Here is a 17162-nt window from a genome sequence, read left to right as displayed (position 1 = left end):
AGCTTTCCTCCTATAGAAAAGTTCGATCTGAACGGGACAGCTCCGGCGGGTGGGCAGCGGTTCGGGATCCAGGTGTGCCATAAGACCGAGAACTGAGATTTCCCATTCTGCCTCAAAGGTAAGGAAACGACACCTCATGCGAGAGTGCGTGCATGACCTAAAACTGGCTCTCGTGTCCGGGCTGAGTGGGGATAAAGTGGGATGTGAGGGGTGACATGGACCAGCTCAGGAGTACCGCAATGCAGAGCAGAGCATCACCGGTGCCGCTCACTCGCCATTAGGCTGAAGTGATTTAAGCAGCTGCGCAGATACTTGTACAGGCCGAATGACTGTGCTGTTTGATCAGAGGTTGCTTTCGCTTCCCAAATGTATGTTTATGCAGAGGCAAGGTGAAAGTGTGCACACTTAATGCGTCAAGGGCGCAGAGAGATGCATGTTTTTTTGGTAAAGGGCAAACTGTCCTTCAAGGGCAGTTTTAGGGGACAACTCCCTTAAAAATCTGTTTTAATATTGTTTCCTGTACTGTGTTTGCATAAAAGCTGCAGCTATTTAGTTATAAAAGATCATTAAGGTAGATATTATTGAAACTGCAAATAATGATTTAGATGCATATGTAATGTGTCTTCCCCCTGTCCTATGGACCATAACAGAAACAATGCAACATGTATAGGAGTCCAAAAATAATATAGCCACCCCCCTCCTTTTTTTAAATGTCAAAAAGATTCATCAAACTGTCATGGCTGCATCAGAGGAAATGTCTCCCATCACATCTTCAGCAGTGCTTACGCTTTTCACCACTTCAATCAACTAGCCCCAAACCTAGAAAACTCAGATTAAAAATGCATGGGGTATGCTTTTGTTGAATCCAAACGTGACTTTGAATGTGATTTTGAGTGCGGCCATCAAACCCTCATAACATTGTTGTTCAGGCGGTCACTGAGACACTGCTTAATACATGAGCTGACCTACATTTCTCCAGTCTGTCCAAAGAGGATCTGTGATGGGATTATCTCCGGGAAAACGCATGAAAACACACTCTGATCAATTGATTAGAGTTAGTGGTGGAACAGATTGCTGCTAAGAAGCAAAAGCTGTATATAAAAGTGTCATTTGCACGATTAATTTTTAAAATATATATTGACCTGCAATACTGTCTCACGGCTGGTATGCTGGTATCATAGTGTCGAGTCATCACTTTAGGAGTCAGTGCTGCAGTGTGTGTGGATGTGTGTACATTTGGTACTCTCTGGTTGAGGCAGACATGGCAGCTGAGGCTCATGGGAAGTCTGTCTGTGCCTTCTCATTCTGTTTCTCACATCCTCAATGACTCAGCAACTGTGAGGGTGTCTACCATAGCTAACTAATGTGGGATGCACATGCTACTGTAGATGCTAACAATGGTTAGCTCAAAAACTTCCTTGTTCTGGAAATTGATGCTAACATTTAGCTCAAGGAGCCATGGTTAGCAGGAATTCATCCATTCATAAAGTATAATTGAACTGTGTCTGTATGTACAACTGATTGTACTGTAGGAATACATGAAATTATTAGCTGTTTTTTTGTTTTATGTTTGACTGTATGTGTGCGGACCCCAGAAAGAATAGCCAATGCTACTGTAATGCCAGTGCCAATGGGGATCGTAATAAATAAAGAAAGAAACACAGCTTTTCACAAGTATGTTTTGTTTCTTTAATATAATAATAATGGCCCAAAGTGAAGCTGTTTTTCTCTCTTCAGTGTCCATGATCAACCTTAACCTCTGACTTTGTTGGAAGATTATTTTAAGCTGAATGTTAAGCGCAAAGGTTTAGTCCCAAGTTCAATTCATCAGAATTCTATCAAAGTCAAAACTGACGAGTTAAATATCCATATTAAATATCTATATTGCAGGAGGTGTTCTCTGTTGACACCATGGTTGACACGTGTGAAAAGCAGCTGAAAACACTTTTATGTAAACTAGCGTTTGTCTCGACTCATTGGGTTTGTAATTTTGGTGTTGTTCTCTGACAGATTCAATTAAATGTACTTAACTAAAGGCAAAATATGTGTCAAAATACTATTGTGAAGTTACATACATGTAGCTTTTGTAGGGAACATTGTTATTGTACACTACACCCAATTATCTTGTTTTGATCCCTTGACCTCATTCAACACATTTGACTTGCCTGCATTTATATATACTATCTGGGAATCAGTGTCGATTTGATAGAAATCTCGGCCAGGTGAAGTTGTTGTTGTTAAAGTCCTAGCTGAGTGGCATGATTTTTTATATTTTGTCAAATCAAGACCAAGTCATGTGACTCGGGTCCATACCTCTGCCCATCCTGCTGGATCTGTGCCTAATTGAAACTGCACTGTATTTGATAGCATTAAACCATGCCCCCCCCCCCCCAGATGTTAAGCTCCTAAACATGTGGATCATCCTGCTTTCTACCTCCATATTCCTCCCCCCACCTCCTACAGTATGTCTCTAAATACCTCTCCCTGTGCCGCTGTCTGACAGAGAGACTGAAACACTGCAGTCGCTCTCAGCAGCGCTGCTGTTCCATCCTGCAGAAGTGATGTGTAAGCATGTGTGACGCAGCAGCAGGACCTGTCTACGTACTGCAGTGTTCCCCTGCGTGTTGTTCGCCACACACACACACACACACACACACACACACACACACACACACACACACACACACACACACACACACACACACACACACACACACAGGCCTTTGTGTCTCTGCATGTGCTTGTGCAGTATTCTGCTGAGTCACTCACATGCTTAATCATTTATATGCAGCGGGGAAGATTCCATCTGCAGTGTTTCTGGAGTGGAAAATCCTGCACAGTCATCAGTGTGGTGTTATATCTCAGAGTGTTTTCATGATAAATTGTTTCTGACAGCTTAAAATATTTTCTTTGTGTCTCCTCAGCCCTCTCCAGTTCATGCCCTGTCCATCTTCTTCTTCTTTGCGTCCCTCTGCTCATCCTCCTAAATCACGCTGCTGCATTAAGTCTGGTTGTTGACCGTCATGGCTGCCGCTGCCGCTGTTCTACTCCTGGCTCTCTCCTCATCAGTCTCCCTCACAGGTAGGAAAATGAACCCCCTTAAGAATCAGAATCAGAATACCTTTATTTGTGCCACAGAGCAAGTGTTGGTTTGCTGACGTGACTTCTGTATCTCTTGCTTTGCAGTGGCGGTACTTTTTAACGAGCCTAGAATTTACGGAGGTGAGTTTCGTGGAGTAATTGCACATACGTTTCAGGATGACTTTTAAATCAGAGTGTCAGCTCATTGGTTATGTACACTTTGTCAGATGATGCTACTGGATACGGCCCCATCTTTGAGGAGGAGCCGGTGGACGTGGTGTACAGCGAGGACTCTCCTGACGGCAGGATCTCCATGAACTGCAGGGCCCGAGCAAACCCCCCTGCTTCATACAGGTTAAACACAATGAAGAATATGTACTGAACATACAGGATTAACAGTGTTTATACCACAAGTACTGGGTATGACACATGTGGGTCAATGTCTTTTGGACAATTATCTTGGATCACCCAAAATACATTCAATCAAGTAGAATTTCTATGCATTTTAAGAACTTCCGTTTTCTCCAACGTTATACTTACACTACAATATTTCATATGGAAATATTGTACCTTTTACAGCACTAACTCTAACTGTTGTCACGGCCACCATATATGAAGTCAGCCATTTAACATGTAAAAATTATCTGATCATAAAAATGAAAATCAAGATTTCTCATAAAATACCGTGAAAACATTAAAAAGCTCCCAACAATATGTAACACTTGTTCATTTTGCATAAAGAATACTTGTACCTAGAACTTTAATACAATATGGAGTTTTTTATCTTTCATAGACACTCTGGATATTATGCCTAACAGATCAGATGACTGAGTCCTTTTGGTTCATATTATTCTTATTGTAAGAATATTATTGCTTAAAGTTTTCCCTTATTATTATTACCAATTTATTTAGAATTATTTTAGTTTTGTGTGCTTAATTTTGTTTCTTACCTGAGGTCGAGGCAGGGTGGATGGGGGGTGGGATGTTTAAAATAGAAAACTGAAAGTGAGCATTATGTTTCTGTCCCTTTCTTATTCTGTAATTGTATATTTTAAAAAAAATACTTTGAATACTAATACTAATACTTGAAGCTAAAAAGTTATGTTGTGCACTTTCACTTAGGGAACTTTTTTGAGACTTGGACATCTAGCATTTTACATCGTAGCATTGCAATTTTACTTAATCGTCTCAACCTTTCTCCCCACCTGCTGCTAGGTGGCGCCGTGATAACTGGGAGATCAAGCTGATGGAGCAGCCGGATGAGCACTACAGCCTGGTGGGGGGGAACCTGGTGGTCACCAACCCCAGACAGAAGAAACACGCCGGGACATACATCTGCGTCGCCAGGAACATCTACGGCACCGTCATCAGCAAGGAGGCCAGGGTCAAGTTTGGATGTGAGCATGTTAAACATTGTTTATTATAAAGTATCTCCAATATAAAAACAAAACATAAGCTAAAGTGATTTCCGAATATTGCTGGGCCATTTAAAGAACATTAATGATTGTCATAATTAAGATTGAGATTAAGATTCAATTTATTGTCATTACGTAGTACAGGTACTATGTAATAAAACGGTTTCTCAGCATTTGACCCATCCTAGTGTTAGGAGCAGTGGGCTGCCATTATGAACGGAGCCCGGGGACTTTGTCCAGGATAATTTGATTTGATTTCGAACGTGTAAAACAATAATTACAAAAAATTAAATGAAACAAGAGAATTATGATACTGTACAAACTTAAGCAGAATCAAATTGATAAACAAACATATTATTGACTTACAAATGCTAAATAAACAAATGATCTACCTAATTACACATCCGAAAAGGAGTGGGAAGAAGTTTACACTGATTTAATCCCAACCCCAAAATGTACATCTAAATGTTTGTCTACAATTTATTGTCGTTACGTAGTACAGGTACTATGAAACAAAACAGTTCCTCTGCGTTTGACCCATCCTAGTGTTAAGAGCAGTGGGCTGCCATTATGTACGGCGCTTGGGGAGCAGTGTAGGGAACGGTGCCTTGCTCAGGGACAGCTCGGTAGCACTTGGTCTTCCCGGGACTTGCACTGGTGACCTTCCAGTTGCCAAGCCAAGTCCCTATGGACTTTGCCACCACCACCCGGTATACAATACATACAATATACATTTACAATCCTAAATAGATTATATCATTATTACTAATAATTGTATCGTCTGATTCCTTTTTATAATAATAATAATAATAAAGCTTTATTTATATAGCACTTTTCATACAACCTGTGCAGCTCAAAGTGCTTTACAAAATGGCGACACGTCTCAAGTTAAAAACAAACAAGAAATTCCCCTCAGATTATTTGTTAAGAACTTTAAAAGGTACATGCAACAAAATATAACATGTTATCAGGTTAATAGACACAAGGAGGTAAATGTATGATAATGAAAAAAAAAAAGGTTTCTCTCTGACAGAGAGTCGATGCAACAATATAAAATATAATATAAAATGAAAATGAAAAGATTAAAACCTATAAAATAAATAAAACAAGACTAAAATAACATTTAAAGTGGGGGGTTGCTAATAAAAAACACATAATTCCTTTTTGTTTTATTTCTCCTCATCTCTGTATCATGTAGTTGTGGAGGAGTTTCCCCAGGAGGAAAGAGACCCGGTTTATGTGAAGGAAGGACAGGGGGCCGTCCTGCTGTGTGTCCCCCCCAAAGCCTGGCCACGTACGTTCATTTCTTCATGCCTAAATTAGAAAAGCCAGTTTTCTGGAGATGAGGTACCAATAACAACCTCTGTGTTTCCCCTTCCAGAGGAGGTGACCTACCGCTGGATCTTCAACGAGTTCCCGGTGTTCCTGTACACGGACCGCCGCCGCTTCGTCTCCCAGAAGAACGGGAACCTGTACATCTCCAAAGTGGAAGCTCAGGATGCGGGAAACTACTCGTGCTTCGTGTCCAGCCCCATCACCGGGAAGAGCGTGTTCTCCAAGTTCATCCCCCTCATCCCCTTACCCCCCGAGGATGGTGAGCACATACCAGCTCTGAAAACAATATAAACCTCATCCCTATGTTAAATGATGAACTGCCAAAAACAGTCACAGAGAATTGCATGCACACAATCACTAACTAAGTACATTTCTTGTATTATTTGATGTCTTACTTCAACATAATTGTACTTTACTTGAGTTTTTCCATGTAATGCTTCATTATATTTCTATTCCACCACATCTCTGAGCAAATATTCTACTTTTTACTCCATTAGATTTACCTAACGAAATATATTTAGGTTCTTAACTCATAAAACAAGACATTTAAAGAGATCTTAAACATTTGTCTGACAATCTATTGACCAAACAATTGATCATTCTAGGAAATAATGAGTCATAATGAAAATAATCGTTAAATGCCGCTCTACAATGTTACTATTATCTTTCAGTATCCTTAATTTATACTAGGAGACTGTATGATTGACTAGCACCTTATTTAAGATGTATATGGATAATATACTCCATTTATATGTAGTAAAGTGCAGAAGGGTTATTTGAAAAGTGTTGCATTATTAATGTAATAGCAGTTAAAACAGGACCGGTCAAATTTGACTGCGAACACCAAAGTAAGGGGGGGAAAACGAAGACAATAGGAGGGTTAAAGAATATTATAATATACTGTTTTTAAAACTAACAAATACATATATGTTTATAATATGTCGTCATTTGTGTAAAAAGTAACGACAAGTGTCGAATAAATGTGGTGTGAAAAGTGTTGTTTATCCTCTTAGGTGTAATGGAGTAGAAGTATAAAGCAGTACCTCAAAATGTACTTAATTAAATTCCACCTCCGCACACTATCTCGTCACGTTTGAACATTTTGTTAATAATAAAAATGTTTTGCCTCAGGTGAGGAGAGAAAATACCCAGCAGACATCAGGGTGAAGTTTCCCGACACGACTGCCATGCTGGCTTCTAATATTACTTTGGAGTGCTTCGCTCTGGGAAAGTATGATTCCTGTTTACTCAATGTACTGAAATAATGAGTTCTGAGGCTTACAAGATATTTATATACTGGCACATACTGTAGGCACCTGTTCACTTCCTCTGTGTCCCCTTTCAGCCCCATCCCTGACATTGTTTGGAGGAAGGTGGACCACACAGACCTGCCACCCAGTCATGAGATCAGCGAATCAGGAGCCGTGCTTCACCTGTACAACGTGCAGTACGAGGACGTGGGGGGGTACGAGTGTGAAGCCATCAACACTAAAGGGAAGGACTGGCACAAGGCCTGGCTGTATGTGGAGTGTAAGTGATTGTCGTTGGCGTTGACCAATCACAACAGAGCTGGCCAGCTAACCAATCAGAGCAGACTGGGCTCTGGTTTCAGACAGAGGGTGAAAAGAGGTGCTGTAGCACAGGCAGTATGAGAAAAATAAAGAGCTTTTTGAACATTAAAGCATGGAGACAGAAAATACAAATATGAACCTGAAATGAGAATAGTATGTCCTCTTTAATTATTTAACCCTAACCAAAATGATGACTAAATGAGTTGGTCAATAAACCTTTTTCATGTGCATATTGGAGACTAAAATGCTGTTCATTTTTTTTTTGATTTACTTAAATAAAAATTAACAACACTGATCAGGGAATAAAGAAGATTGTGAATCCAGGTCATATTTTGGCTAGACTAGATTGACTGAATAGTTAAATATAACCTGATGACTAAAAACACAAACAGATCACAAATTGTTGTTAAACTAAAATAGTAACAGTTTTCTTTGACTAAGAGAAAACTAAAATGCCCACACTTAAGTATTTCATAATTAAGGATGACTTACTATGATCAAATCAAACAAGGACATTTGTACTAAGATTAAAACTAAATGAAAGAAAAAACTTCACTACTAGCACTGCAGTTGTATATCAGTTGATGTTAAGATTTAACTAAGAGCAGATAAAAAAAGGAAGCTATGTCAGCAGTTTAAGCACAATGTGTTGCAAATAATAACTTTTTACTTAACTTCTGGCTAACTTAAGTATTTTACTTACTTTTATTCTTAAATACCCTATATGTTAACTACTGAAATGTTCTTCCTATACTCAATGCTAGCTAGCTAATCTAAACAGTCTTATAATCCTATATCAAATATACTGTATGTCCAGTAGGTATTTCAAAGGTTAACTGTTGTTTAAACCTTTATTTGGAATTTCAAGTATTGACAAAATATTCCCCATTTCCCCCTATTTCACACCTTGAGTAGTTTCAGTCACCATTTAAAATGACTATATTGTGCATGATGTTTGAATATTGGCTTTATCTATCACTTTTATATCCCTGTAATTCGTTCAGCTGCTCCGGAGTGGGCAGAAACCATCAACAACACTCAGATCGACATCGGCTCGGAGCACACCATGCGCTGCGTGGCGTCAGGAAAGCCTTTCCCGTTCATCCGCTGGTACAAAGACGGATACATGGTCAGAGAACAGTTATACGTTCAGTCATTTATTAAACAAAATGAGATTACATGGTATTGACTTAGCATTTGGGTTATGTCTGTGTGTTTTCCAGTATGGGAAAGGGGAGTTGAAGTTTTCCAGTCTCACTTTTGATGACTCAGGAATGTACCAATGTCTCGCTGAGAACTACTGGGGCATAAAATACGCCAACGCTGAGCTGAGGGTCATCGGTGAGACCTTTGAGGAAACCTTTAATTAATTATTTAATATCAGGAAGCACATTTGTAACACAAAACTTATCATGAAATTGGGGCGAGTTCACAAGAGTTCACACCTTATCGTTTCCCACAGCGTGTGCTCCTACGTTCGAGTTTAACCCCGTGAGGAGGCAGCTTCTCGGAGCTAAAGATGGCCGCGTGCTGATCGAGTGTAAACCCAGAGCTGCTCCTAGAGCTAAGTTCACCTGGATGAAGGGCAAGGAGCTCCTCTACAACAACTCAAGGTAAATCCTCATTTACCAGTATCACCTATCCTCTCATTGATGCAAGCTGCGTAGCTTCATTAATTGTGTTCATTGTCAGGATTTCCGTCATGTGGGATGGGACTCTGGAGATCATGAACTCCACGGAAAACGATGCAGGACTCTACAGCTGCTTTGCAGAGAACGACAGAGGAAAGGCCAACAGCTCTGGCTATCTCACTATCACAGGTCTGTGGACATGTGCATACTGTATAAGTGTGTGTACATATTTAAACCCTATTAAAAACATTTTCTCTGATTGTGGAAAAAAGAATGCCATTCAATTAAGTAATTTTTTCACTTTCATCAAGTTGAATCTTTAATCAATCTCAGTCCTGACCAAAGCTATATTTTCCTATTTTTTACGCTTTAAAGGGGACCTATCATGCAAAATGCACTTTGTGATGTCTTTTATACATAAATATGTGTCACCGGTGTGTCGGGGAACTCACGCATCGTCAGAAAATAAAACCCTCTCTCTTTTCCTCCGTACCCAAATCTTTTAAAAATGGGAGTACAACGAGCGGACACAGATTTGCCTACCGAAAGTTGCTATCAGAAACAATGCCTGACGTGTTTTGGACGTAATCTCGTCTTTGTTTACATTAGCAAGCCTCGCTAACACTCAGAGCTAACCTGTACTGTAAAGCACGTGTTTAAAAAGCAGGACATATAAAAAGGAACTCACCTTGTGATAAACCTGCAAGAGAAAAAGCATTTGAGCTCCATACTGTTTCAGAAATAATCCTTGACGTGGTTTAAACAGGATGGCGTTTTATCAAAACCGAATGTAACTTTATCTCAGGTAGAATTCTGATCAGGCATTAGCTCCGCCTCCTCTTTTTTTTTTTTCAAGCTAAGGACCCAAAATCTGAGTTTCTCTAACAGGGCTTCAAAAGAGGGGTATGAGGCACGGCTGCAATGGGCGATCTGTTTGGGATTTTGAAAAAAAAACTTCACAGAGATGTTTTGTATAGGTATGGCCCTACAATATATATTTCAAATATAGCATGATAGGTCCACTTTAAATGTAAATTTGTATATAATTCCACAATGTTTATAGACAGAAACACACACAGTTGTACTTATTTTCTCTATACTAAATCAGGGGGATTGTTTTTTTCACAGTCTGGGTCATGTCAATAATTAGTTGCTTTACACACTGCTGTGCTCCATTAAACACCGACATAACCCCAGTGCAAACAAAATAAAAAGGGCACGAATGAGAAAATGGCTTTATTTGTTGGAAAAAACCACTCATCTAAAAATATTTGGCCATGGGATCAAACATGTGGTGTTAATGGGTTCAAGTGGGGACATTTTTGATCTGATTTTTTATTTTTAAGGGGTGTTAGTGTCTGTATTTTGGCTACAACGTTTATTAAAGACTTATTTAAGTTGCTTAGTTGAGATTTCAAAAACGAATAACAAACTAAAACATCACACCTTTGCTTGAAATGTATGTCATATGTATTAGCACAATCAAAAAATGTGAGTTTTCTTGTTTCCATAGAGCCTACCATCATCACAGAACCACCTGAGGACACTGAGGTGAAGGTTGGTGATGAGGTGATCCTGAGGTGTGGCGCTTCATTCGACCCCATGCTGGACGTCACATTCATCTGGACCATCGACTTCAGGATCATCGACTTTCACTCTGAGTGGGAACACTACGAACGCGTTTTGGTAGGTAGCCTCATTATTTTAACATCTTACACTCACAAACCGTGTCTTGACACCCTCAGCTAATGAAATATATATTTTCTCTTGCACTCCTTCTTTCCTTTCCCCTCTCATCTCCATGTTTTTGCTTCCTGGTGTTCAGAGTGAAGATGGCAGCGGTGATCTGAGAATAAAGAATGTCCAGATTTGGCACGAAGGTCGCTACGCCTGCACCACTCAGTCAGTGGTGGACAGCGACTCTGCATACGCTGACCTCAAGATTGTTGGTACGTCCCAGCATGCTCTGTCTAAAAGGATCATGGATGCCAATCACATATTTACCAGCAGCGTCAGCAATGTTGGTTTTACTTTGAAAGTGTGTGTCCTTTGACAGATTTGTACGACCCATATAACTTAACTTCCTTGCAGTCACAAAACTTTACAGATATGTAGTTTAGATTAAAATCAATGAGTAAAGTTGGCGATTGGCGCCCATACCTGACGCCTCTGGCTTGATTTGGCATTGTTGATCCCATAACACCAGCCATCTAGTTGGTTGTTTTTTTTACTCTGAGCAAATGTACAGAAAAAGATTAATCCGTGTGTATTCCCTCCCTGATCCAGGTGTTCCTGGGCCTCCCGGGGTGATCCGAGTGGATGAGATCGGGGACTCATGGGTGAAGTTATTATGGACTAAAGGGTCAGAGCATAACAGCCCCATCCTCTCCTACACCATCCAGACCAGACACTTCTGGTCCCTGAATGAAGACGACTGGAAGGACGCCAACACTTGTGAGTACTGATTTATATTTGTTTTTATATTCGGGATTGTGGGAAACGGTATTTCGATCTCTCTGTCTGTACACACAAACTGGAAGATTGACAATAAAGTTGACTTTGACTGACTTTTTGATACTGCTCACTGCCAGTAGGGGGCCATCTCGTGCTAAATCCAGCATTCTGACATCACGTCTGATTGCTTTATCCTGCAAATGAAGTCTACTTGCACCCAAACAAGCGACAGAAAATTAAACACAATTATTTTTAAGTCAACATACTATATGTGTCTCCTTAAGCTCCAACCTTTCTGGATGGCCATTCTGAGAAGGCAGAAGTCACAGCCCTGTACCCCTGGATGGAGTATCAGTTCAGGATCATCGCCACCAACGAGCACGGCTCCGGGGAGTCCAGCATCCCCTCCCTCATGATCAAAACCTGGGACGCTCGTAAGAAGAGAGAACTGACATCTGACATATCATTTTTTGTCAAGAATGAACATTAATGGCCTTTCTCTTCCTTCTCAGAACCAGTGGTTTCTCCCACTGATGTGGAGGGTTACGGAGGTAGAAATGGTGAGATCGTCATCACATGGACTGTAAGTAAGCCTTCAGTTAACGTAGATCCAAAATACTACTACAAAGTCTAAGGTGTTTTCCCTTTCCTTTACTCTTTCCACTCCTGACCCCTTAGCCTGTGGAGCCTTGGTATTTCTCCGGCAAAAAGTTTGGCTACATCGTGGCATTCAAGCCTCACGACGCGTACGACTGGTGGTACGAGACCATTTCGGACCCCGAGACGAGGCGGTACGTTCACAGGGACTCTTACTTCATTCCCACAGAAGAAGATTTCCAGGTCAGAGAGTTTCAGGTGAAGATCAAGTCTTTCAACGCGAAAGGAGATGGACCATACAGCCTCACCAAGGTCATCTACTACCCAAGAGATGGTGAGGATTTAGTTTCAGCATGGTTTAATTCCAATGAGAAGAAAGGGAGGACATTAACGTGTAGGGTTGACTAAAATGTTTTCTTTTCCCATCCATTTGTCTGTCTCCAGTACCGATAGAGTCTCCAACAGATATCTACGCCAGGCCTGTTTCCTCCACTGAAGCTCTGGTCTGGTGGTTGCCTGTGATGGACACTGGTACCGGCCTACAGCAGTACATTGAGGGATACCAGGTACACAGCTTTTACTCTCCAAGTTGCATACACTAACTAAAGATTTTGGTGTCAAATGTCTTAAGGCTTATGAAAGACATACTATCTCTTCACACAGAACCGGTAGACATTTTAAATGGTGACTCAAAACTACTCAAGGTGTCAAATAAGTGAGAATGTGGAATATTTAATTAATGGTAAAGACTTTAACTTTGGATTAAGGTTGAAAAAACAAGTTAAACGTTTAACTTGTCAACACATTAGGCTCAAACTGCTGACATACCTGCCTTGTTAGTCTGCAGTGCAATTAAATCAACAAATTACAGCACCTTAACCTCAACTACTATAAAACTGCAGAGCTAGTAACGATTGCTAAAGGCAACAAACTCCAACTAACTGCTGTTGGCAGAATATACCATTTTGGAGGTTACAGGACAACTAATGACTTAAGATTCTGCCCTTGCAAGGAGTACCATAACCACTTTTCATTTGTAATTGTCTTGTAAGTTACCCTGCATTCTACATGTAATTGCATTGACTTCATGTCAGTGTTAGCGAGCTAGCAGGGTATCAACAACACCGTAGCCGGGAGTGTTCACTCTTTATCCAGTGATAACTTTTTTTCTCTTCTTTCTTTCCAGGTGAAATACTGGAGAAAGTACGATGATCCGGAGCCAGGAGCACACCGTATATTTGTTTCAGCCTCAGTGAACCAGACCCGGTTGGAGAACATGCTGCCCGACTCTCACTACCTTATTGAGGTCCGGGCCTTGAATGGAGCTGGCCTCGGACCCCCTGGTGAACACTGCGAGATGTTCACAAAGAGAGCACGTAAGACAAAATATGGACTATAAACACCTACAATGAGAGTTATGGTATAGATATTGTCCTAGCAAATACCTGTGTTTTGTCTCCAGCCCCACCAGACCCTCCCAGGATGTGGCGCTATGTTACCTGGACAGGACAGTGGTTGTATGTGTGGTGGGATCACATCTCGTATGACTGGTTTGGCGATATTTCCTTCCCCCTTTACTACAAGGTGAGTGTGGAATACTTCTATTAAGGCTGCTATCTGTCAAGTCTATAAATACGTTTTTCCATTGGAAACCTTGGCCTCAGTGTCCTCAGGTGGTTCTGTGATGATGGTAGCCTCTATGGAAACAAGAAAACTCACATTTTTGATTGTGCTAATACATATGACATGCATTTTAAGCAAAGGTGTGTTGTTTTAGTTTGTTATTGGCTTTTGAAGTCTAATTTAAGCAACTTAAACAAGTCTTTAATAAACGTTGTAGCCAAAATACGGACACTAACGCCCCTTAAAAATCGAAAATCAGATAAAAAATGTCCCCACTTAAACTCCAGAGTCTACATGGAAAAGTTGAAGATCCAATACTTTTTGTTTTCAAGGTTATGTTCAGAAAGACAGGCTACATCTATGGAAAAGTCTATATGACTGGCTGGCACTTCATGGACTTCCCCATGCCTCAGATGGGAGACTTTGAGCTGTTGGTACGCGGACGTTATGAAGGAGGGGATGGCCCAGTCAGGATGATTAGTATCAAGGGTAAGGCTAGAAAATATAAATATATATATAATACATGATGTCCTCTTGGTCCATTTGTCTCATGCTGTTTCTTCTTCCTCAGGTGAAGCACCAACCATCACACCCACTCTAAGCCTGGCGTCTATGGTGCTGCTGGCGCTCGGCGTTGTGGGATTGGAAATTTAAGCTCTGCCTCAAGTGACATGTGTATATAATAGACTCTGGGGATTACATTTGAATAGAAGGGATCCAGTTTTCACTTCCAAACACTCTGATAGTGGTTAAAATCATGTATCATGCATCTGTTCTGTTGCAACAGGAAGTTGTTTTTCACCAAAAAAAGCATTGGGTGTTGAACCCAACACTTAGTAAGGATGTGCTTCATCTCCTAAATGAACACAACTTTGCTGTATAACTGAGTAAGACTTCTGTACTGGATGATATGTCTCAAGAGAAAATCTAAATAAACTGTCTTATCCATTTTTCAAGCCAAAACGAATGAACCAATAATATTTGTTAGATGATGTGATTAAGCTCTACACAAACTGTGTTCATATAGAAAAAAAAGTCATCCAGGATCCAGATTTTTTTTATGGCACAGTCCTATCACCAGTACAATGCGTCTTATGTTGGACTTCATCACTGTTTCCTGTTGGAGTTGAAACTGGAAAGCGGTGCCAAGGTAAAATTTAACGCATCCATTTCTCACAGGGTCAAGCAATGAAAAGCACTGTATGATATTCACCGCATTTGGAATGAGCAGAGAATAATGTGTGACTGTTGCACATACAATATCACCTATTCTAAACAAACATATTCTTCATAATCTCTTTTGTTCATCTTTTTTTAAGTACATTTTTTTCCTACATGTTCCATGGTGCTGTATTACAGATACAGAAGATGCTTGCTAAATTGTTCATTTAAATCTCCATCCTCACTAGTACTATATGCATAGACAATTTAAGAGTTATGAGTTCTAGCTGCAACAATGAAAGCCATATCACTTTGAATGAAGCCAGGGTTGGAAGAAATATCCGTATATCACATATATGTAAGTTCCTTTATGTCAGGCTGCAAAACCATTAAACAGAGTACAACAATCTGGATCATGTCATTGGTTTAGCCATTTTAAAATAGCCAAGTACTGGTGCTCCTTTCATTACAGTGGGTTCTCAGAATGAAAAGATCAAACAATTTGAACTCGAGACAAATTACCAAATCACTTTTTTGCTACTACTGCAATTTATCCAATGCAGTGTTTGGAGTTCAGGAAGAACTATAATGTCATGCCAGCAAACTGAAATGTGATGTGTGATTTCAATCAGCAGATGGCAGTATGTCTATGTGCCATTTACCACCGTTCCTGTATCATTCGGCACAATCTCAATTCTATCGGGAATTGTGACATTTATCCTTTATAGTTGTTTACACTAAATGTTTGCATTACGGCAAAAATGAATGAAAGCAATATTGTTCACACCTGCCTTCATGTTGTTTCACACATAATGCAGAACTCTGCTTCTTCTTATCACTTGTAAATAAGGAAGTGTTGCATATCCATTATTTTGTCTGTAATGCTGTTTCAGGAAAAATCAAAAGGATTGTTTTGTTTTTTCGTTATCTCTGTATGCCTTTGTTTGAGCTTTTAAGCAAGCGTGATTGTCTCTTGTGTGGGAGGCTTTTATCTCTCCTTTTTTTCTCATCCATTCCCAGCAATTCCCTCATCTTACATCCTGTCCTTCAAACAGATTACCAAGACACAGACAAATATCCCAGGTGAGCTGCCGTCATTTACAGGCAATCAAATCACATGCACTAAGCGTCTTTGGGTTCAAAAAAAGCGCTATAGAAATAAAATATATGATTATTATAAGGTGAGTCCCACTCTGCAGGGGAATGAGTATTCCTTTAGACAGAAATGTTTTCTGTTGGCTTGACATTTTTTAAATAGGACCACTCATGTGCGAGTTGCCACTGAGCAAGGCACTAAACCCCAAGTGGTCTGCTAAATTGGGCATTTACATTGGTCAACACAGTCAGTCGCATGCAAAATCTTGAAATGCTGCTTATGTGTTATCAGAGTGGATTTGTGGTAGCTCTGGATGATATTGAGCTAAGATATGTGCAGGAAGCAAAACACTCCCATAGCTATTACTGTAAACTAGGAAGGTGATGGGTTAACTCACCTGATCAAAGATGCATATGCATTGGCTGTACTTTCAAAATAAAATGCATCGCCACAGAGTGGTGCTCACACTATGGTTTGCAGCCCACTGTGTGGACGTGCCAACGATGCATCTTGGGGCGAATGGGGTTAGAAATACAGAGCTAATTCAATTCAATTAACTTAGTGTACTACAGCTCAGTGTTAACATACTTGTACTGGACCTTAGTAATTCTATTGATATGCTACTTTGAATATGCTATTCTTTGTTACTCTTTATTTATTTGACAGCTTTAGTTTCCAGTTACTCTACAGATGACTGCCTTTGACAAACAAAGGGAATAACATGTTGTGATGTATTTGTAGACCAAACAAGGTGGTCCAAATACTGGTTGGCAATAGCAGTAATATTCTAAAAAACACAATTCCCCAAACACAATAATAACAACATATTTTATCTTTTTTTTAATCCTGATAATGATGTTATTGTGAATTTTGAAAATCTAATATTGTGGCACTATTAGACTACATTGTCCAACATTTATATTTAAAATAGGATCCACTTTGATGGGCTACAGCCATTACTCAATAATGCGACCATTCTACCCAATAATTAATTCTTCATGCAGCTGTTCTTAACTTTTTTTATCGACAATATTCCCAGGACAGATGCAGCAGACGAACTCCCACAATGCACCTAATTATTTACCTATCAGATATTCCCTTTGCTGCTTTCCATTTGATCAGAAGACGCTCTCTGGCTCTAAGGTTGGACCTGTGATGGTGGGAGCACATAAATACATTTAATAATAGAGCTAGGTGC

The 17162-nt window shown here is 40.0% G+C and overlaps 1 protein-coding gene across 1 annotated transcript; it reads left to right on the top strand.

Moving 5' to 3' along the window:
• cntn1b (contactin 1b) lies at window positions 1-15493 on the top strand. The gene is made up of 24 exons (XM_034234236.1): window positions 1-118; window positions 2925-3081; window positions 3187-3222; window positions 3309-3435; window positions 4297-4478; window positions 5695-5790; window positions 5878-6090; window positions 6963-7062; window positions 7177-7361; window positions 8407-8531; window positions 8626-8743; window positions 8865-9015; window positions 9095-9222; window positions 10547-10719; window positions 10859-10982; window positions 11320-11487; window positions 11772-11921; window positions 12000-12070; window positions 12166-12418; window positions 12529-12650; window positions 13271-13460; window positions 13547-13668; window positions 14040-14196; window positions 14279-15493. Exons 2-24 carry the CDS (start codon window positions 3024-3026, stop codon window positions 14359-14361), a joined length of 3132 nt encoding a protein of 1043 aa, XP_034090127.1. The 5' UTR covers window positions 1-118; window positions 2925-3023; the 3' UTR covers window positions 14362-15493.
• Window positions 15494-17162: the final 1669 nt, after the last annotated feature.

The sequence above is a fragment of the Gymnodraco acuticeps genome, unplaced genomic scaffold (assembly GCF_902827175.1).
Source record: "Gymnodraco acuticeps unplaced genomic scaffold, fGymAcu1.1, whole genome shotgun sequence".
Taxonomy (NCBI): domain Eukaryota; kingdom Metazoa; phylum Chordata; class Actinopteri; order Perciformes; family Bathydraconidae; genus Gymnodraco; species Gymnodraco acuticeps.
The sequence above is the reverse complement of the archived record's forward strand: the minus strand, read 5'-3'. Positions and strand labels throughout refer to the sequence as shown.